This window comes from Pleurodeles waltl, chromosome 8 (genome assembly GCF_031143425.1).
Source record: "Pleurodeles waltl isolate 20211129_DDA chromosome 8, aPleWal1.hap1.20221129, whole genome shotgun sequence".
In the NCBI taxonomy this organism is placed as follows: Eukaryota; Metazoa; Chordata; class Amphibia; order Caudata; family Salamandridae; genus Pleurodeles; species Pleurodeles waltl.
Window position 1 is genome coordinate 154,493,578 of NC_090447.1, and position 22,659 is coordinate 154,516,236.

The following is a 22,659-nucleotide window of genomic DNA, read 5'->3' on the forward strand; positions in this document are numbered from 1 at the left end:
CTGTTTTAATAACCAAATACCTTAAGGGGCAAGAATGCATAGGCTCAAAAGGAGACCCCATAAGGAAAGTCAGGACCAAGGACAAATCCCATTGAGGCATAACGAATGGTTTTGGAGGATATTGATTCAGAAGACCTTTCAAGAATCTGAGAACAATAGGGGATTTAAATAACGATGGTTGGTCTGGAAGACAAATGAAGGCTGACAAGGCCGACAAATAACCCTTAATGGTAGCCACTGCACAACCTTTCTGCGCTAGAGACAGTGCAAAAGACAAAACATGTGAAAGATGAGCATGTAAGGGATCAATCTGTCTCTCTCCACACCACATAACAAATTTAGACCACCTATTAGCGTAGATAGATTTAGTGGAGTATCGCCTGGCCGCTAAGATAACATCCACTACATCAGGCGGGAGAGAGAAGGAACTCAGGTTGCCCCGTTCAATCTCCAAGCATGTAGGTGCAGACTCTGGAGGTTGGGGTGTAAAACCTGCCCCTGCGACTGCGAGAGGAGGTCTGCCCTGAGAGGGAGACGGAGCGGAGGGCACAGTGAGAGTTGGAGAAGGTCGGAGTACCATACCCTCCTTGGCCAATCCGGAGCTATTAAGATGACTTGGGCCCGGTCTTGGCGAATTTTCCTCAACACTCGAGGAATCAAGGGTATGGGGGGAAACGCGTAAAGCAACTGGTCGCACCAGGTTATCTGAAACGCGTCCCCCAACGCTCCCTGCATCGGATACTGGAGGCTGCAGAATAACGGGCAATGCGCGTTCTCTAGAGTGGCAAACAGATCTATCCGAGGAAACCCCCATATCTGGAAGATTAGACAGACCTGATCTGGATGGAGACGCCACTCGTGGTCTGCCGAGAATTGGCGACTGAGACTGTCCGCACGTACATTCAAGACCCCGGCCAGATGATTTGCCACCAAGCAAATCTGATGGTCCTTTGCCCAGGACCATAGCCGAAGAGCTTCTCTGCAGAGAAGGTACGACCCTACTCCTCCCTGTTTGTTTATGTACCACATCGTGGTAGTATTGTCCGTCAGGACCTGCACCGACTGACCACGAAGGGATGGGAGGAAGGCCTTGAGAGCCAGACGTACAGCCCGTAACTCCAACAGATTGATATGAAACACCTGTTCCTCTGGAGACCAAAGCCCTTTGATCTCCAGATCCCCCAGATGAGCTCCCCATCCTAGGGTGGAAGCATCCGTTATGACCGTGGCCACTGGTGGCGACTGCGCGAACGGCTTTCCCTGTGAAAGATTGTTGCCCGCAATCCACCACTTCAATTCCACAGCAGCATCTCTGGAGATCTTGACAGTACCTTCTAAATCTCCCTTGTGTTGAGACCACTGCCTTCGGAGGCACCACTGAAGAGCCCTCATGTGCCAGCGAGCATGCGTGACCAACAGAATGCAGGAGGCGAACAGACCGAGCAGACGAAGGACCTTGAGGACTGGAACTACCGCTCCATTTCGAAACATTGGAACCAATTCCTGAATATCTTGAATCCGCTGAGGCGGAGGAAAGGCTCGACTCAATGTTGTATCCAGTACTGCCCCTATGAACAGGAGGCGCTGAGAGGGCTCCAGGTGAGATTTGGGCACGTTCACCGAAAAGCCCAGGTCGAACAACAACTGGGTTGTTGACTGCAGATGATGCGACACAAGCTCCGGGGACTTGGCTTTGATCAACCAGTCGTCCAAGTAAGGGAATACTGCTATCCCCTTCCTTCTGAGCTCCGCCGCAACCACTGACATCACCTTTGTGAAGACTCGAGGTGCTGAAGTAAGACCAAACGGGAGGACCGCAAACTGATAGTGCTGCGACCCTACCACAAACCGGAGATACTTCCTGTGCGACTTGAGTATCGGGATATGAAAGTAAGCATCCTGCAAGTCGACAGACACCATCCAATCTTCCTTGTTCAACGCCAAAAGCACCTGTGCTAGGGTCAGCATCTTGAACTTTTCCTGTTTGAGGAACCAATTCAAGATCCTCAGATCCAGGATTGGTCTCAACTGACCATCCTTTTTGGGAATCAGGAAGTATCTTGAGTAACAACCTCGACCCTTTTCCTGCTCTGGGACCAACTCTACCGCGCCCTTTGAAAGGAGGACTTGAACCTCCTGTTCTAGCAACAGGAGGTGTTCTTCTGAACAATAAGATGGGCGGGGCGGGATTAGGGGCGGGAACTCCCGAAAGGGAAGGGCGTAGCCTTTCCCCACAATGCCGAGAACCCAAGTGTCCGTTGTGATAGACTTCCACTTGTGGAGAAAATGCTGTAATCTTCCCCCTACAGGAGAGGAGTGAGTGGGAAACGGTGGAAGCCTAAGGCTGCTTCCCCTGCTGCACCCCTCCAGAGGACGAGGAAGAGGCAGAGTGCTGTTGAGAGGCTCCTCTGGTACGGGCCCCACCCCTCCCCCTCCCTCTAAATGACCTATAGGGGAGGGAAGAGGCGGGTTGCTGGAACCTCCCCCGAAAGGAAGAGGAAGAATAGCCACGCCCAAATCCCCGAAACCTCCTGAAAAATCTAGAAGAGGCAGAGGAAGAAGGAGCTTGCAGTCCTAACGATTTGGCTGTGGCTCTGCTCTCCTTAAATCGTTCCAAGGCCAAATCTGCCTTGGCTCCAAACAGTCTGTCCCCATCAAATGGGAGGTCCAGCAGGGTCGACTGCACATCCGCAGAAAACCCTGAGTTTCGGAGCCAGGCCTGTCTTCTTGCCACCACAGCCGTGCCCATCGCCCTGGCCACCGAGTCGATCGTGTCCAGCCCAGACTGGATAATCTGGGTCGCGGCAGCCTGGGCGTCCGAGACCACATCCAAGAGACCCTGGGGGAGCTCCGTAAATGAAGACGAAATATCATCCATCAGAGCATGGATGTACCTCCCCAGAATGCACGTTGCGTTGGTGGCCTTCAACGCCAAACTGCATGACGAAAATATTTTCTTGGACTGCGCATCCAGTTTCTTGGAGTCTCTGTCTCCAGGCACCGTCGGGAAGGAACCAGGCGCTGACTTTGAGGAACAGGAGGCTTGCACCACCAAGCTCTCCGGCGTAGGGTGTCTAGAGAGAAAGCCAGGGTCAGATGGTGCAGCTCGATACCTCCTGGCCACAGCCCTATGAACGGCCGAGGAAGACACCGGCTTCTTCCACACCTCCAACACCGGATCCAGCAAAGCCTCATTAAATGGCAAGAGAGGCTCAGCTGCAGCAGAGGCCGGATGCAATACCTCTGTCAGCAAATTCTGCTTCGCCTCTGCCACCGGCAAAGGCAGGTCCAAAAAGCTCGCTGCCTTCCTCACCACAGCATGAAAGGAAGCAGCCTCCTCCGTATATTCCCCTGGAGACGAAAGGTCCCACTCAGGGGAAGTGTCCAACCCACTGGCTGTATCCAGACCATGTAGTCCGTCTCCAGAGTCCTCAATCTCTCCCTCCTCTAAGACTCGCTGGTACTCCTGCTCTTCTAAAAGACGGAGAGCACGCCTCCTCGAATGAAGTCTCTCCTCGATACGCGGAGTCGACATGGCCTCCGCCGACGTCGAAGAACGGCGCCGATCTCCAGAAGCGTCTGACACCGCGTCCGGCGCCACAGGCAGCTTCGGCGCCGAGGTAGGAGCCGGAGGACGAGGTCTTGGAGCCGATGGACCAACCGGAGTCACAGGGCAAAATCCTGACTTCGACGGAAGGGCAACCTCCGGGGCCGAAACATCCGAAGCCACCGGAGCGGCCATCGATGCCGGCACCGGCGCCGAGCCCACATTCCCAAAAGGGAGAAAGGGCATAAAGGGTGCCGGCCGAAGAGGCGCAGGATCACCCAACGAAAAGGCCAAGGGCCCCGAAGGACCAGCCGGAGCAGCTCCTGGAGCCATCTGCTGAAAGATGGTATACATCGCATTAAGAAACGCTGTACTATCGGCTCCAGGAGTGGGAAAAGCCGGATACTGGGGTGCCTGGATCGAGGGCGACCCCGACGCCGGCCTCGACGTCTGCGACGCCGGAGAAAACACAAGAGGCTGCACCACCTCAATCACAGACGCCTGACCAGGCGAAGTCGCTGACGCCGGAGAGGGCAACGGCGTCGATGGATGCGGCGTGACCGTGGGGCTGACCACCCAAGTCCTCCGACGCCGAGCCGAAGGTGACCACGAACGAGACTCCTTGCTGGAATGACGTCGTGAGTCTCTACGGCGCCGGGAGTCTCGATGACGCCGGTGAGACTTTGGCGAAGAAGACTTCTTATGATGTTTCTCCTTCTTCTTTGACTTTGCCATGAATAACTTGGCCTCACGCTCTTTGAGGGCCTTCGGATTCATGTGTTGACATGAATCGCAAGTCGAGACGTCGTGGTCGGAGCTCAAACACCATAGACAGTCAGAGTGAGGATCTGTAACTGACATCTTGCCCCCACACTCTCGACAGGGCTTGAAACCCGACTTCCTCTGAGACATTATTACCGCAGAGAAGGCTACGCAGCAGACAATACTCTGTAACCACGAAGGTAACAGTAGCTCCCTCGAAGATAACCGTTTCGAATGCACGGAAAAAAGGGAACTGTCATCGGCACGTCGGCGAGGACCTCTTATTGCCTGTATGACGTCAGACGGCGTCGCGTGGGCTAGAGTGACGTCCTCGTCGACGTGCAGAGACTAGTAAGAAGATTTCCGTCGAATGCTGGCGCCATGGGAGTATTCATTAGGTGAGGAATCCACAGGTAGTTGTATCCATCAGAAATTCTCTGTTCCTGATTCGGACGAGCCGAGAGTGAGCAGCCGACGAGGCAACAAACCGTGAGTAAACGAGCCCCGGCAAAAACTCACTCGAAAATCATGAAAGCCAAGGGGACGCCACCGCCGACAGGCCATGGCTTTACCCGAAAGACCAAGCATCAGCACTGAAAAAGGCTTCACAGCAGCCGAAGACATCCGACTTCGGTCGAGATACCGGCTCCGAATATACTCGGCACCGAGATACCGGCTCTGACCAGATCTGGCACCGAGAAATCGGTACCCCGAAAGCCAAAAAGGTTTCTTCGGAGCCGAAAAAGACTACAGAAAAAGTTTCAGTGCCGAAACACCCAGCCTCGGAGCCGAAAAGAAGCTCCTATACGGCGGAACAGGGCCTCTCCTCACAATTACAACAAGACTTGGGGATGGGAGAGCCAGACCATACACAGAGGAGGCTCCATATACAGAAGGACACGGGGAAAATAAGTACACTTCTCCCCCCCCCCCATTAAAATCAAGCGGAAGCTCGCATTCCATGAGGCGGAAATGCAGCCAAAAGCAAAAGTGGCTAAAGAAAAAACACCACACTTTTCTCCACAGCCATCGCCACCGCCCTCACCACATCTGTCCCCAATAGCAACACCACCAATGGTGCAGTCACTAACTCACACAGGGATGAGCCAAGATGACCCAGATGCATGGGATCTGTACGATGCACCAGTCTCTGATAATAGTCCGGATTGCTACCCGGCAAGGCCATCATCACCGGAAGATAGTACTGCTTACAAGCAGGTGGTTTCCAGGGCGGCTACTTTTCATAACGTAGCATTGCATTCAGAACCTATAGAAGATGACTTCTTGTTCAATACCCTGTCATCAACACATAACCTATACCAAAGTTTGCCAATGTTACCAGGCATGTTAAAACATGCCAAACAGGTGTTTCAAGACCCAGTCAAGAGCAGAGCCATAACACCCAGGGTGGAAAAGAAATATAAACCTCCCCCTACGGACCCGGTATACATTACGCAACAGCTGACTCCTGATTCAGTGGTAGTGGGAGAAGCCCGAAAGAGGGCAAGCTCACAAACTTCTGGGGACGCACCACCACCCGACAAAGAAAGTCGGAAATTCGATGCTGCAGGCAAAAGGGTGGCAGCACAGGCAGCCAATCAATGGCGAATTGCCAATTCACAGGCCCTATTGGCAAGATACGACAGGGCACATTGGGACGAAATGGAACATTTCATTGAAGACCTTCCCAAAGAATTCCAGAAGCATGCCCAACAGGTTGTAGAGGAGGGCCAGACCATCTCCAACAATCAAATAAGATCAGCTATGGACGCAGCAGACACGGCGGCCAGAACAGTAAACACGGCGGTCACCATTCGGAGACACGCGTGGCTACGTACCTCCGGATTTAAGCCAGAGATCCAGCAGGCTGTGCTGAATATGCCATTCAACGGAAAACAATTGTTTGGGCCAGAAGTGGATACAGCAATAGACAAACTAAAGAAGGACACTGACATGGGCGCGCTCTACTCCCCACAGAGCAGAGGCACTTTTAGGAAGCCACACTTTAGAGGGGGGTTTCGGGCCCAAAGCACAGAACCCTCTACCTCACAGGCCAGACCCACATACCAGGGCCAATACCAAAGGGGAGGCTTCCGGGGACAATATAGGGGTGGACAGTTCCCTAAAACAAGAGGGAAATTCCAAAGCCCAAAAACCCCACAAACTAAACGGTGACTCCAACGTCACAAACCCCCAACACACAACACCTGTGTGGGGGGTGGGGGGGGGGGGGGGGGGGGATAGTCACAGATTATTACCAAAATTGGAAAGACATAACTACAGACTTGTGGGTCCGAGCCATTATCCAACATGGTTATTGCATAGAGTTCCTACAAATACCACCAAATGTGCCTCCAAGAGCACACAACATGTCCAAACAGCACTTAGACCTGTTACAACTAGAAGTCCAAGCGCTGTTACAAAAAGAAACAAAAGAACTGGTACCCAACCATCAAAAAGGAACAGGTGTTTACTCCCTGTATTTCCTAATTCCAAAAAAGGACAAAACCCTGAGACCCATATTAGACCTCAGAACACTAAATCTTTACATCAAATCAGATCACTTTCACATGGTGACACTTCAAGACGTGATTACCTTGCTCAAACAAAAGGACTACATGTCAACATTAGATCTCATGGATGCTTACTTCCACATACCCATACATCCTTCCCACAGGAAATACTTAAGGTTTGTAATCCAAGGCGTGCATTACCAATTCAAAGTGTTACCGTTCGGAATAACAACAGCACCAAGGGTATTCACAAAATGCCTTGCGGTAGTAGCTGCTCATATCAGGAGGCAGCACATGCACGTATTCCCTTACTTAGACGATTGGTTAATAAAAACCAGCACTCAACAACAGTGTCTACAACACACAAAATACGTTATAGAAAGCCTTCACAAGCTAGGGTTCTCTATAAACTACCAGAAATCACATCTACAACCGTGTCAAGTACAACAATACTTAGGAGCAACAATCAACACACTAAAAGGGATTGCCACTCCAAGTCCACAAAGGGTACAAGCATTCCAAAATGTAATACTAAACATGTACCCAAACCAACACTTTCAAGTGAGATTTGTGATGAAACTTCTAGGCATGATGTCTTCATGCATAACCATTGTCCCAAACGCAAGACTACACATGTGGCCCTTACAACAGTGCCTAGCAACACAATGGACACAAGCACAGGGTCAACTTCAAGATCTAGTGTTGATAGACCGCCAAACACACTCCTCGTTTCAATGGTGGAATCCTATAAATTTAAACCAAGGGTGGCCATTCCAAGACCCTGTGCCTCAATACGTGATCACAACAGATGCTTCCATGGTAGGGTGGGGAGCACACCTCAACCAGCACAGCATTCAGGGACAATGGAACGATCAACAGAGCCAACTTATCATCTGGAACTGCTAGCAGTATTTCTAGCATTGAAAGCATTTCAACCGATAATAGCCCACAAACACATTCTTGTCAAAACAGACAACATGACAACAATGTATTACCTAAACAAACAGGGAGGGACACACTCATCACAATTGTGTCTCTTAGCACAAAGAATTTGGCATTGGGCGATTCACAATCACATTCGCCTAATAGCACAATACATCCCAGGAATTCGAGATCACCAACAAACCCACAAATGGGAAATTCATCCCCAGATACTACAAACTTACTTTCAAAGCTGGGGAACACCACGAATAGACCTATTCGCAACAAAAGAAAACTCAAAATGCCAAAACTTCGCGTCCAGGTATCCGCACCCTCACTCCAAGGGCAATGCGTTATGGATGAGTTGGTCAGGGATATTTGCTTACGCTTTTCCCCCTCTCCCACTCCTTCCGTACGTAGTAAACAAATTGAGTCAAAACAAACTCAAACTAATACTAATAGCACCAACTTGGGCACGCCAGCCATGGTACACAACACTACTAGATCTGTCAGTAGTACCTCATATCAAACTACCAAACAGACCAGATCTGTTAACTCAACACAAACAACAGATCAGACACCCGAATCCATCATCGCTCAATCTAGCAATCTGGCTCCTGAAATCTTAGAATCTTGACATTTAGACCTTACACAAGAATGTATGGAGGTCATTAAACAAGCAAGAAAACCTACTACAAGACATTGTTACGCAAATAAATGGAAAGGATTTGTTTATTACTGCCATAATAATCAAATTCAACCACTACATGCGTCCGCAAAAGAACATTGTAAGCTACCTATTACACTTACAAAAAACAAATCTAGCTTTTTCGTCCATTAAAATACATCTCACAGCGATATCTGCTTATCTGCAGAATACACATTCAACATCACTCTTTAGAATCCCAGTCATCAAAGCATTTATGGAGGGTCTAAAGAGAATCATACCCCCAAGAACACCACCAGTTCCCTCGTGGAACTTTAATATTGTATTAACACGACTCATGGGTCCACCATTTGAACCCATGCACTCTTGTGAAATGCAGTACTTAACCTGGAAAGTAGCCTTCCTAATAGCAATCACATCTCTTAGAAGAGTAAGTGAAATACAAGCATTTACTATACAAGAACCCTTTATACAAATACACAAACGTAAAGTGGTTCTACGCACAAATCCAAAATTTTTACCAAAAGTTATCTCACCATTCCACCTAAACCAAACAGTGGAACTCCCAGTCTTTTTTCCACAGCCAGACTCAGTAGCTGAAAGAGCCTTACATACATTAGACATTAAAAGAGCACTAATGTATTACATTGATAGAACAAAACAATTTCGCAGAACAAAACAATTTCGCAAAACAAAAAATTGTTTGTAGCCTTCCAAAAACCTCATGCAGGAAATCCAATATCCAAACAAGGCATTGCCAGATGGATAGTGAAATGTATTCAAGCCTGCTATATTAAAGCAAAGAGAGAACTGCCTATTACCCCAAAGGCACACTCCACTAGGAAAAAAGGCGCCACAATGGCCTTTCTAGGAAATATACCCATGACAGAAATATGTAAGGCAGCCACATGGTCTACGCCTCATACATTCACGAAACACTACTGTGTAGATGTGTTAACAACACAACAAGCCACAGTAGGACAGGCAGTATTACGAACATTATTTCAAACAACTTCAACTCCTACAAGCTAAGCCACCGCTTTTGGGGAGTAACTGCTTACTAGTCTATGCACAGCATGTGTATCTGCAGCTACACATGCCATCGAACGGAAAATGTCACTTACCCAGTGTACATCTGTTCGTGGCATGAGACGCTGCAGATTCACATGCGCCCTCCCGGCTCCCCGGGAGCCTTTAGCCGTTTTAAGTTGATGAAAACTATATATATATAATTGTTGAAAAAACTTGTACATTTGTAAATGTGTATATATATATCACTTATAATCACATTATGTAAAGACATACTTACTCCATTACATGGGCACCTTTACTATATACACAACTCCTACCTCACCCTCTGCGGGGAAAAACAATCTAAGATGGAGTCGACGCCCATGCGCAATGGAGCTGAAAGGGAGGAGTCCCTCGGTCTCGTGACTCGAAAAGACTTCTTCGAAGAAAAACAACTTGTAACACTCCGAGCCCAACACTAGATGGCAGGATAATGCACAGCATGTGAATCTGCAGCGTCTCATGCCACGAACAGATGTACACTGGGTAAGTGACATTTTCCACACATGATATGCTGGTCCAATCCTATGGGGCTCCAACAGGAGTCAGCACTAATATTTTTTAAAAATAGCATTGGCAAACTTGTGCCTTGGTCGATTTTTTTTTTAAAATTTTTTTTTATTTTTTTATTGTAAGCATATGACACAACGAAAATAATTATATTTGTGACTGTTTTAGGCTTTCCAAACAATTTTTTGTAATTAATATTCACCAATGCAGTTGTTCTTATAGCGCAGTTTTGTTAGGTCTTGGCTCTAGACAGCGCACATGTGCTTTCTCGAAAAGAGATAGGTTGTACCTACTTTGTGGGCCTCAGCCCTACCATAGGCTTCTGATTTGCTGGCTTCGTTGTCACTCCATTATTCATTCTCCCCATTTGTCCATGGCGTGCATGTGTAATTTTACAGGGTTTAGCCTTCCACAGGAGCAGGGACCAATTACTCCGAAACATATGCAGCGGCCATTTTAGTATCCGAGTCCCGAAGACTGGATACCCAAAAAGTGGGCAATAACATCCAGCGTAACTTGAAAGCTTCTTACCACAATATACACCCACAAAACGGAGCCTTTCCTCAAATTATCATATCCCCAAGCACACTCGGGCATCTAGCTTGACATCTGAAGATTTCAAAACTGATTAAAAGGTTAACGGTAACACTAAAAGAATGCACACGAATCACGGTGCACAATGGGAACTGTGTGCTGCACAACGTATTGATTTACTCCTTGCAGGTCTCTTGGTGACTTCCTTTCTGGGCTTGCACATTTACTTCACCGTAGATAAACACTCACTGGCACATCAGAAGAGCATCTCTAAACGCACACAAAACACATATATGTACAGGCAGCCTGATGACACCCAATTGCGTGCTAGCACTTTGGTACCTCCTCAAAAGTAGTATCACACACATTTGAACACAGGCACACAACACATCCGCAACCTCACAAACATATGGCAAATAAAAACATTCACATTGACAATGCCAAAAGCTCGGTGCACGGCCATTGCCGAGACTTATTGGCTTTGCCAATGCATGCTTTTAAAGTAACCAGCCTTTCAGTTCCACTGTGCATTGTTTTAATATGTGTGACGCACAGCAGAATAAATTACCACTTAAACAAATCCCTCATTTCAGGCATCTACAATGTAAGTTGAACTATTTTTAACATTTTGTTACAAGGAGTGAGGAAAAATAGGAGGTATTTAAAGTTAATATTAATAAGTACATTGAATAAAAAGTGCACTTTGTACCAACCTTGTTACTGAAGTAAAATAAACTTTTTCTGGCGCCGTGAACAGGGCCACTGGGTAAAGTGACTTGACTCTTTTCCTCATGTTGTTGTGGGCAGAATTAGTAAATGTGAATGACCGTTTAACGGCTCGCTGACCAAAATTCCTTCTATATATGTTTATTATTTATGATTTTTTGAGGGGGACAGTTAGTCTAGCTTGATAGTTGAGGCGATCTCAAAAGACCAGACATCCAAAAGGACTGAAATATACCTTCCTTATTGAATAAAATGGGGTGAGACGTTGGAAAGAATGACGTTGCTGATTAGTATGGCCAGGAAAGGGTCCTCCTCACAGCGACACCAAAAAACGTATGAGATAAATTATGCTTCATGAAACCCAGAGAACCACACTTAATCCACAAAATTGTTACACAGTCAGATTCGTTCATTTGCATTGTCATGATTTCTTTTTGCCTTATATTGACAAATATTTCAGGTTTTGTACTCAGGATGGAATATTTTCCCCAAGCAAGGATATGTTACCTATTTGTATATTTCAAATTACTCGTGTATGCATGAACATGTTCGTGCTACTATTTAACACATCTGTAAGTATTGCACGCCTCACTGTAGACAATAGCTCGGCTGTGGATTTGTATTCTTCTGCATTTAGTCATCATTGATAATGTTACCCATTTTATCTACACTGCAGCGCTCAGCCGTTCTTGAGGCCCAGTCAGTGTCACAGAAAATCATGACAACAAATACGTATTGCCTGTAAATTTTGTTGTGGTCATGCAGTACAGCAGCATGAAGCATGGCTAAATCGAGATAAACGTCCAACTCAGCCCTCCTTAAAAAAAAGTGGTATGATGTCTTCGTAATCTCTAAAGCAGAAAATGGTCTTTTTTTCTCGCCTATAGGAAGCCATCCCTGGTACATGGAAGAGAGGGAGCTGAGGGGAAGGAGGAAAATGGCAGGGAGCCAAGCCTCCCGCACACTCCGCAAACAAAGCCTGAAGCTATGAGCGTCACAGCTCATACAGCGAACACAGACAGGCGTTCCGAAGAGACCGAAATCCATTTTAACGTGTGTCCAGTTGCTGGCACAGCTATCTGTTTGTTGAGATCCATTCAAAAAAATTATTTACCTTTGCACAACGCACTTGCATAATAAGACAGGCAGCCATTTGTTTACAGAATGTACTAAAGGATTTGTGCCATGTTTTTAAAATTAGAACATACTTTTATTTAAAACTTTAATTAAAAAAACACCTCTGCTCTGTTTAGGGCTGAAAGCAGCAAGTGACTCCTGGGCTCATGCAAGTATCTATACAAGTGCAAGGGCAAAAATCTAGTCACTCAGAGTGAAAGCATCCAGTTACTGAATTCGGCTGGTCCATTGATCTATACTTTGTGCGGTAGTGGGAGGGAGCACAATTTGAGTGACGTTTGAACAAAATGTGGCGAAATGTAAGCCCCTATATCGGTATTTATTTTTATGCCATATGTTGGTAAAACAGGGAAAGCTGTCTTTAAGCCTGGCCTAAGAAACGGGCTAGAAGTATCTTTAGTGGATACTGCGTACAGGCGGTTGGCATAGAGAGTTATGTATGTTATTAGAATATTACTTTAGATCGATAAAATCCTACAAATTCATTAAAACAACCAAGGGTTAAGATGACGTTATAATTAGGTATGTTAATAATGTCTCACTTTACATTTGAAAAAAACCTTACAAAATTAACTGAATAACAAACTAAAGGTTAAAGGGACGTTATAGTTAGGTGAAAATGTCAGTTTAAACATAATATTTTAAACAAAAAAAAAAACTGAAATCCGCAATTTATAGTTAACAAAGGAGCGCCTGCTGCACATGTCCTATGGCCAACTTACCTCCCCCCCCCCCGCCCCATGAGCAGCCACCCTCCCATGGTCACCAACCCACATTTTCCTTTTTTTTTTAAATATTTTGGTCCCCAGGACCATAGGGGAGTGGCATGCTGGCTCCTGCAGGTGCACACATAAGTCTACGTAGACTCACCTCACAGGCCTCCCACGGTATCTCTGTCATCCCACGGTACCTCACAGTCGTCCTTGCAGTCTCCAGCGAGAATAACTCAACACCAGCAGCCAGCTGTTTTTCAAAGTTTCTACACCAGAGTAATAAGCTTTGCATTCCTTTTTAGTTCATAGCTTATACACAGTTTTCTGGCTCCTTTTCTTAACACTTCTCTTTGCGGGTACAGCTTACCCCAACTCATGTTGTCTGTTCATAAGTTGTGGCCCAAGATGCTAAGTATTTTTAGGGCAGCATAGGATAACACGTACAATATCGCCCAACTAATATCAAACAACTCCCTCCAACAAACAGTCAAACCAGTATTTGTTTCTCTTTTGTCATCTGGTAAACTGCCATAGATTTGGGCTAAAATATTAGATCAGTGTGAACGGCTTGTACATAACAAATGGTTCTGTTAGAGTATTTATGGTAGCTGTTTTTATCTCTAGTGAGGTAATTATGTGAGTGATGTTTAATGATTAAAGCAAAGTGCAGTTTTTTTGTTTTTTTAGCAAAACCAGGGGATATTACTTCTGTTTTTATATTTTGTATGGTGTTGACTATTTGCACAAGACTGGGCCACCAAGTTCTTACCTTAATATTTTAGTTCAGTCAACAAAATATTTTAGTTACAGCAACTGCTGATTACATTGTAAAAATATATTGTGTTTTATTATTGTGTAGCTCAAATTATATACAATAACATGGATGATAAACAAGTGTAATTATTGTTGTGTGGTTAGGAAGATCCTGATTGGCCTACCAATTCTGTTTTTCAGTTCACACAAAAAATGCTGGACAACTTCTACAATTTTGCTACATCGTTTGCTGTATCCCAGGCACAGATGACACCAAACCCCTCTGAAGTGTTCATCCCGGCAAATGTAGTTTTAAAATGGTAAGGGTGCAGCTTCTTACACATACATACCTTTCAGTGTGTAGTGCTAGCGAAGATGCTATTGTTTTAGTCCTTTAATCAAGGTCGTTGGAATTGTGCCGCCTTAGAGAACCAAAGCATGCAGAAGGGGTGACTAAATTATGGAGAAAGAAAAGTCACATTTTGTGGTCTATTGCTGCACATTCTGTGGCAGTATTATTTTGCAGTAGTCATTTCAACACTCACAAATTCCATTTCAGCAATATTAATACCCATTAGTACCGGTTTCACATCTGAATACATCTTGCAGCAACTGGAAAGTGATCACCTTACCTTTCCAAAGGGTCTGCCACTGGACAGTACCCCTTGAGGTGCTTTCTGCATGATGTTTGATATGCGTGAGTTACAACCCAAATTAATTTTATTTTTTGTCGCTGTACTTTGTGTATTATGCAGCAGATGGTGGATTGTGTGGGAAGTTCAGTACATCCATAATTTTGTGTAAAATGCCGCCATCTCAATTACATAACTCCAAAGTCCCTGGCTATTGTTGCCTCTCACAAGAGTTGACAGTGTACAAATTGAAGGATTTGCAAATTGTGGAGGGACGATAGAAAACATATTTGGATATCCATTCATGGTAATACTTGATGTAATTTTTATCATGCACCTAAGATATGACCGAACCTCATCACCCCAGTTTCTGGATACTATTGGGAAGCAATAACCCAGCTTTCAAATAACAATCAATAGTGTTGCAAACAGTTATTTTTAGGATAAAGATTGTTTTGCTGTTTTCCAGAGTGTTTATCGGCAAAAAGAACTCTAGAAAACCTGACTTTGGGTCAGCCTTCTCCACCCATTTCTTATTGAAAGTGTCATTGAAGTTGTTAGTTAGCCCACAGGAATATTTCCTGTCCCGGTGCAGAACTCCCTCATCCTTTTATGTGATTGGGTATTGATTGTGTTATCTTGCTCCTGGTAAGGGCATCCATCTGATTTCCAGGCCTGAAATCAGCAGACCCATGCTTTCTCTGCAAGTGCCACAGCCTGCCTTCTCCATCTTGGTCAGCTGTAGCACAAGGCTGCTACTCAGATACTGTATCAGGGTCTGCTCCCGACCCTCAGCTTGCCACTGTGTGCAGTTACCAGCCTAAGGGCTCGAATGGACCTGCGGCGTCAAGGATCTGTACTTGATCTGAGTTCCTTTGAGTGCACAGGAGAGCATAATCACTTTCTTATCAGGCTCGTTTCAGCATGATTCTGCTTCTGGCAGAGAAGAAACCGATAACTGATAATACCGAATATGCAGCAGCAGTTATGCATTAAGTTGGAGGATCCCTGGAAAATTGAGAGTGGCAGCTCCCAAAGTTTCTGGAATGGTATCACTAGGAATAGTGGGAAAGGAAAGAGTAAGAGAAACCGTATGTGAAAGGTATCTCTGGTGTCAGTAGGCTATGCCATCTAATTTGTGAGCATGGTGCAGTATACTAATCTGGCATGCTCAGACATTTCCTTCAGAGGGACTCCCTGTCCGTGATGGTGGTGTTTCTTTTTTCTGATGTTTCTTGTGTCTTCAGTAGGACACGGTAGTACAAAAATGGCACTGTTTCCTGAAAGTAATTAATATTTATATAAATATTGAACTTCCTGGGTACATAGCAAAAATGTTAGTTTCTGGTGTCTGCACAACCCACAGTGGCTCTGTGTTTATCCTGTTATATGACCCTTTTTACTTCAATGCCACATCTCTTCTTCAGAATCAGATGACATGTCCACCTGAGATACGTAACATGCAGTGCTGGCACAGCAATTTGAAGAATCCCTAGGAAAGTGAGGGTGACAGTAGACAGCTCTCTGATCTCAATAAAGGAGAGCTTACTTGGCCCTGCTAATTCTTTAAATATTGGATTATTTGTGCAAGAATATTTTTTTCTGATGATGAGTTTCAGATCATCATTAAAGAGAATTGACCTTATCTTTATGACTGAACCACTGCATATGCTTTAAAGCATACGCTTTATATATTTCTTCTTACACTGGAGAACCTTTATGTAACTTATCAAAATGATCCTATACAATGTGTCAGTTTTCAATAATGTGCTGAAAAAGGCTTATCAATTCATATTTTGTTTAAAATTCTGCAATTTACAATATATGTATGCATAAACACAACTTATTTAGTAAGAGTTTTAAGCAAATCGGAAGGCTGTGTGTTAAATCTTTGTGGCACAACAGCAACAATTTTAAATTTATGTTAATTGCATTGTAGAAATTAGTAGAATTTTGAGTTTCCACTTGTATTTAGACCACCATTGTTATTCCCTCATTACTTCCTTTTCCATTCCTCCTTCCTGTCCCCTCTTTATTGTATGTAGCCTCTTTAATGTGTTGATTACATTCTATTTACATGTGTTGATTACATTCTATTTACAACCATATTAAACTTACAAAAAATGTATCTCTTTTGAAGAAAGGTACCTCAGTCTAATATGATGATTAAAGTACAACTCTAATAATTCCCTGTGCCTTACATGTCTAAAAGACTTGTTCAAAATCGTAAACCTAAAAGGGCTGCTTGACGTATCCGGAAAGTGTCAAAGTCTGAAAGACTTACTTTGTGCACCCCCCCAGACGTGTTCTTTTCATGCTCATGGAGGAGCTCCTGTATAAACTCCTTCCTGTTACAGGATCTGGAAATATAGGCAAATAACAAAAGCATAGGTATATTTGGTTACAAAGGTGAACCATTCTTATGTTCTCCCTGTAATGCACCGATGAGAACAATCTCTTGTGAAAAACACTTTATTTTGTTCATGTTAAAGGAATTTTTAAAGAGACGATACATAGCAGTTTAAAACTACATCTAGTAAAAGTCCATTACAGCGAGCTTATTTGTGGTTATTTTTCTGAATCGGGATCTGGAAATACAGAGCAAGCAATTCCTTATGGTCTCGTATTACATCTTGAATAGATTGACATGCTTGAATCTTCCCATTATTGAGTTGGGAGCCGCACAATAAATAAAATAAGTAGAACAGAGCAAAACATTAAACAGCAATGCTCAAAATTTGACATAGGTAATCTATTCACATCATTCTGTATAGAACCAAACACCAGCTGACCGGGACGCAGCACTTGGATAACTCTTCCCCTCCATGGCCACCATACTTCAGATTTTTTTACCCCACGTTATGTAAAGGGAGTCTTCGAACTATGCTCAGTTTCCTTCAGATTGACAACTGATTTCCATCCTCTGCTGAACTTTGATTGGACTTTACTTGTTAATTATAACAACTGGGCTGTTGAGTTCTGACAGGAAAAATCATGTCTAAGGGCTCTAATATTCTGGATAAACTCACTATTCTCTGAGGAGTCACATAAAGAGTGGAAGATATCGGGCACATCCACACTCTATTAGAAAGGGCATCCAAGGGATTTGATCTTCCTGCGCCAGTGAAACAGACGGACTCTTCTTTAACACTTCAACAAGTCATCTAGAAAATCTGTTAATTCTAAATAAGGATGGAAGGTTTAATTAATGCGGAACCCTGGCTTGACAAAACTACAAGGCCAAAGAGGACCCTCCAGTTTGCCTAATTGGTAACCCAAAGCCAGTCTCGGTGGTCATGCAGGCAGTGCAGAGATGTTCCAGGAATCCTACTACGCCCTGCTCTGCAAAAAGAGGGTAGGTGTTAAGATAACGTTGGGCGTGTTTTTCTGCTATGGCTACCACAACCATTAGGGCTTCCAATGTCCTGGTGATCTTTGACTGATATGACCGCCAAATGTGGTCTGATTTGAGAACTTTTATAGAATTCTTGCCAGAAGACAAGCAAAAGGAAGCAATGGCAATCTGGCAGGAGGGTTAAAGAACTTGGCTATGGAAATAGCCTCAACGAGATTTAGACAGATCGTAGATGCAGCTGTCTTAAGACGCCAGGGATTTCTGAAAATGACTTCTTTTAGACCAGAAGACTTGGCAAAAAAATTCAGACATAGCCTGTGATGGAGAGGTCTTGTTTTGGAAAACACAATGATATCTTAGAATCAATAAAAACAGAAAATAAATTGCAAGATCCTGGGGGATATTACAACAACGTCTTTTTCAACCCTTTTGTGGAGCCAGAGTAAGAGGACAATATTCATACAGGGGAAACTACCAAAATATCCAGACACCAACCATACCCACCAGGTTCAACATGGATACCTCCAGCAATGCCCACAGAAGTGCAGAGCTCCACCAACTTTTACTTATTCCAGAAAGGCTCCCTACAAACAGCTGAACAAATATCTAAAGAAACAATCACTCAGGATGGCTATTCTCTAGGACGTCCTGCAGTTGGTGAATTTAGGCGATTTGTGAGGTCACTAGATTTTGAAGAGACATATTTCCATATCTCTATTCATATAAAACATCTAAGATACCAGGTGACTGGATGCCATTATCAGTTCTTTTTTTTTTTTACCTAAAGTCTGCTCTTTGGTTTTTGCCATATGCAGGGCACCTGTAGCAGCTTACTTAAGGAGAAACGGTCACCAGATTTTTCCACACCTGAATGAATACCTCATAAAATATTTCATTGTTCAGTGCTGCAAAGCTTTTCACAGCAGCCTACCTCCAAGTCTAAGGGCCTGATTTAGATGTTGGCGATATTACCGCCAATGTGCTACAGAGGCATACTCGAAAACATAATCAAGTCGATGGTGTTCTGCCTGCTGTATTTAGATGTATTGTTTCTGAGCTACAAACCACCACAACAGAGTGCTCTACCTAGCTGTCAGGGTGGCAGATTCCCGGTGACCGTATTGAGATGTTACAGTCCTGCAGGCGGTGTACTGGTGGCGGATTGCTGATGGAGGTGACACACACACTGTCAGTGTGTGTCTGTCAGACACACCCCCATATGCGTCCACCTGCACAACATACACAATAACACCACAACACATTTATATACAGAAAACACACATTGCCGTACATCCATGTTACAGCATACACACATCACTGACACTACACACACACAAAATACAACCAGAACAATCAATACAATGACACACCCACCTCCACAAATAAAAGCATAGTTGCACACATCACAACAGCGACCACTGCACAACAACACCAGAATGTTGCACACAACCCAAAACGCACAACAGACATCAGACCCACATGCATGTGGCACACATACAGACACAACCACATCACCCAGTCCAGTTCCCTCCACCTCAACTAGAGAATCCAGTCTCACACACACACACACAGACTGACTCATACACTGCCGGACTCACAGTATCACAAGTACAGATTCACTTGCAATGTGCACACATAGACATGGTGACAAGTGTGATGCCATCATTATTGTGTATGTGCAATATGTCTTGCACTAGTGTGTGCCCATCAATCACTGATACATATGTGTTCCCGACATATGAATGTCAGAGGTATCTTAAAAACAAAATACCTGTGGCATGTATACTTCTGCAATGCCCACACAATGTACACAGTACATGCAGTATCCCTACCTTCGAGTCCTGCCAGGGTGGGGTTGTGTGTCCTCCATGGTCCAGTGGCAGCAGTGAAGGCAGGTGCTGTCCAGTTGGAAGCGGAAACTTGGAAAAAGGTACGCTTTGTGCCCCTTCCCCCTCCCCCCCCCCTCTGCCAACTCGGTGTGGAGGTCAGACCATCACAGTTAGCTTGGCGGTAAGGCACATTCAAATCTGCTCAGCGGTAAAGGTGGCTGGAGTCACGCCATTAGCCCCTAATCCCAATGCCGCTGTCGAGGCGGCTGGAGATTTCTGGCAGAGTCTTGGCGAAGTCTGCGGGACTCGGGCACTCTTTCACCTGTGGGCCCACCAACATCTAAATCGGGCGGGCAGACCGCCTAGTAAGTGGAAGGGATTTCTGTTGAAAATACTACAGGAGGACTGTTACTGACAAGATCTAGACAAGGCCCTAGGACTTCAGAGATCTGGGGTTGAACTCAAACTCAGCAAAGAAGAATCCTATCTTCAGCCGTCCAGACAGATAATATTTTAGGTAGCTATCCTAAAATACACCATCATGTTAAGCCTTCCATACAAGAGAAATAGATCAGAGGCTGATGAATCTGGCTTCTTCCCTTTCACAAAGAAAGACCACTTTAGTTCGAACATATAAGTCTTTTTTGTAGATGATGTCCTCTTGAGTTGTCGCCTCCAGGTGAGAACACTGCAGAAAGAAATAGACAAACAGTGGATTCAGACACAAGTATATTTTCACCAAATAATGAAAATCACTCCAGAAATTAAATTAGCCATGGATGCCGTGGATGCAGAAAAGCAACATATCCTCACGTCTAAATTTTGTTTGTTCTCTGTCTCAAAATATAATGACCACAGATGCATCCCTACAAGGATGGGAAGACATCTGCAGAATCTGGAAGTAAATGGTAAATGGACAGATCAGGAAAGGCACAATGCATATATATCTTTTGGGATTGAAAGCAGTCGCATTAGGCCTTCAAGCCTTCCTCCAGAGGATTAAGAAACCCATGGTCCTGGTTTGTACTGCCAACGCAACCAATATGTCCTGTATCAACAAAGAGGAACAAAATCACAACTACAGTCCATGGAAGCTCAGACAGTTTGGAAATGGGTTTTGCAAAATCAAATCATGCTGAAGAAATAATATGTCCCAGATATAGACAATCAATTAGCAATTTGAATAATAACTAAAAATGAATCATCAGGTGATTCCTTTCAGATAGCATGGACAGGGATATTCACTTAAGCTTTCCCTCCTCCAACCGTGGTGCCCAGACTACCCAACAAGATAAGAGAGCCATGTTGAATTATCCTGGTAACTCTAGCAAGGTCAAGAAAGCTCCTGGATCACAGAACTAATTCTCCTGTCAGAACAACATTCTTTTCAAGCCACTCCCAGAAATGCTCATAATGAACAAATTCAGGTTGTTAACCGGTTCTGTGCCTTGGACGAGATGATCTCGTCCAAGGCTACAGTTCCCCTGTGCCTTGGACGAGATCATCTCGTCCATGGCACAGGGGAACTTGGGGGCGCGCTAGCGCGCCCCCCGTGCACCCCCCTTCCCCCCCCCCCCCCCCAAGTCGGGATGGAAGGGGAAGACCTTCCCCTTCCACCCCCGACCCCCCACCCCCCCTGTGACGTCAGCGCGCGCTGATTTGTCACAGGGGCCTCCCTAGTCGATTGAAAAAGAAATGCAAAAGCATTTCTTTTTCAATCACTTGGGAGGCCCGGAGGGGCTTCAAAGGGAAGGAAAAGTATTTCCTTCCCTTTGAAGTCCCTCCGAGGGTTTCAAAAGCCGGATTGCTTGCAATCCGGCTTTTGAAACCCCACTAGACACCAGGGATTTTTTTTTTATTGAAACTGACAAAAGGGAGCGACCCCTTAGGCAAGGGTCGCTCCCCTTGGGGGAAAATTATATTTTGGCCATTTCTGCCCCCCTTGGAGGCAGATTGGCCTATTTTGATGAGGCCAATCTGCCCCCAAGGGGGGTAGAAACCACTAGACACCAGGGAGTTTTTTCTTTGCGTGAATTTCACGCAAAGGGAGTGACCCCTTAGGCAAGGGTCGCTCCCTGTGGGGGAGGGCAATTTATTTTAGGCCATTTCTGCCCCCCCTGGGGACAGTTCGGCCTAATATTAGGCCGAACTGCCCCCGGGGGGGGGCAGAACCCTCAGGGCACCAGGGCAAATTTTTTTGTTGTGTTTTTTTTTTTGTTTGTTTGTTTTTTTCGAGATGGGGAGCGACCCATCAGGCAAGGGTCGCTCCCCTGGGGGGCAAATTGTATTTAGGCCATTTCTGCCCCCCTGGGGGCAGATTGGCCGATTTTAGGTCAATCTGCCCCCAAGGGGGCAGAAACCACTAGGCACCGGGGATTTGTTTTTTGGCGCCAATGTCACGCAGGGGGAGCGACCCCGTAGGCAAGGGTCGCTCCCGGGGGGGGGGGGGAGTTGGGTTGGGGGCGCAAATTTATTTTAGGCCATTTCTGCCCCCAGGGGGGGGGGCAGAACCCTCAGGGCACCAGGGCAAATTTTTTTGTTGTGTTTTTTTTTTTTTCTTTTTTTTTTTTTTCGAGATGGGGAGTGACCCATCAGACAAGGGTCGCTCCCCTGGGGGGCAAATTGTATTTAGGCCATTTCTGCCCCCCTTGGGGGCAGGTTGGCCGATTTTAGGTCAATCTGCCCCCAAGGGGGCAGAAACCACTAGGCACCTGGGATTTGTTTTTTGGCGCCAATGTCATGCAGGGGGAGCGACCCCGTAGGCAGGGGTTGTTCCCGGGCAGGGGCAGGGGGGGCTTGGGGGGTCAAATTTATTTTAGGGCATTTCTGCCCCCCCCCCTCCCGGGGCCGGCTGTGCTAGAGGCCAAACTCCACAGGTAGGCACTTTGCAAAAAACACCTCTGTTTTCTGTGAAAAAATATGTTCTGTCCACGTTGTGTTTTGAGCCATTTCCTTTCGTGGGCGCTAGGCCTACCCACAGAAGTGAGGT

The 22,659-nt window shown here is 45.5% G+C and overlaps 1 protein-coding gene across 2 annotated transcripts in view; it reads left to right on the top strand.

Moving 5' to 3' along the window:
• The window catches only part of HIKESHI (heat shock protein nuclear import factor hikeshi), a 174,191-nt gene that overhangs the window by 116,251 nt on the left and 35,281 nt on the right, over positions 1 to 22,659 (top strand). For both annotated transcript variants that reach the window (XM_069203988.1, XM_069203989.1), the window contains one exon: positions 14,056 to 14,174. In XM_069203988.1, coding sequence (XP_069060089.1) covers positions 14,056 to 14,174 — 119 coding nt within the window. The remainder of the gene's footprint in view (positions 1 to 14,055; positions 14,175 to 22,659) is intronic.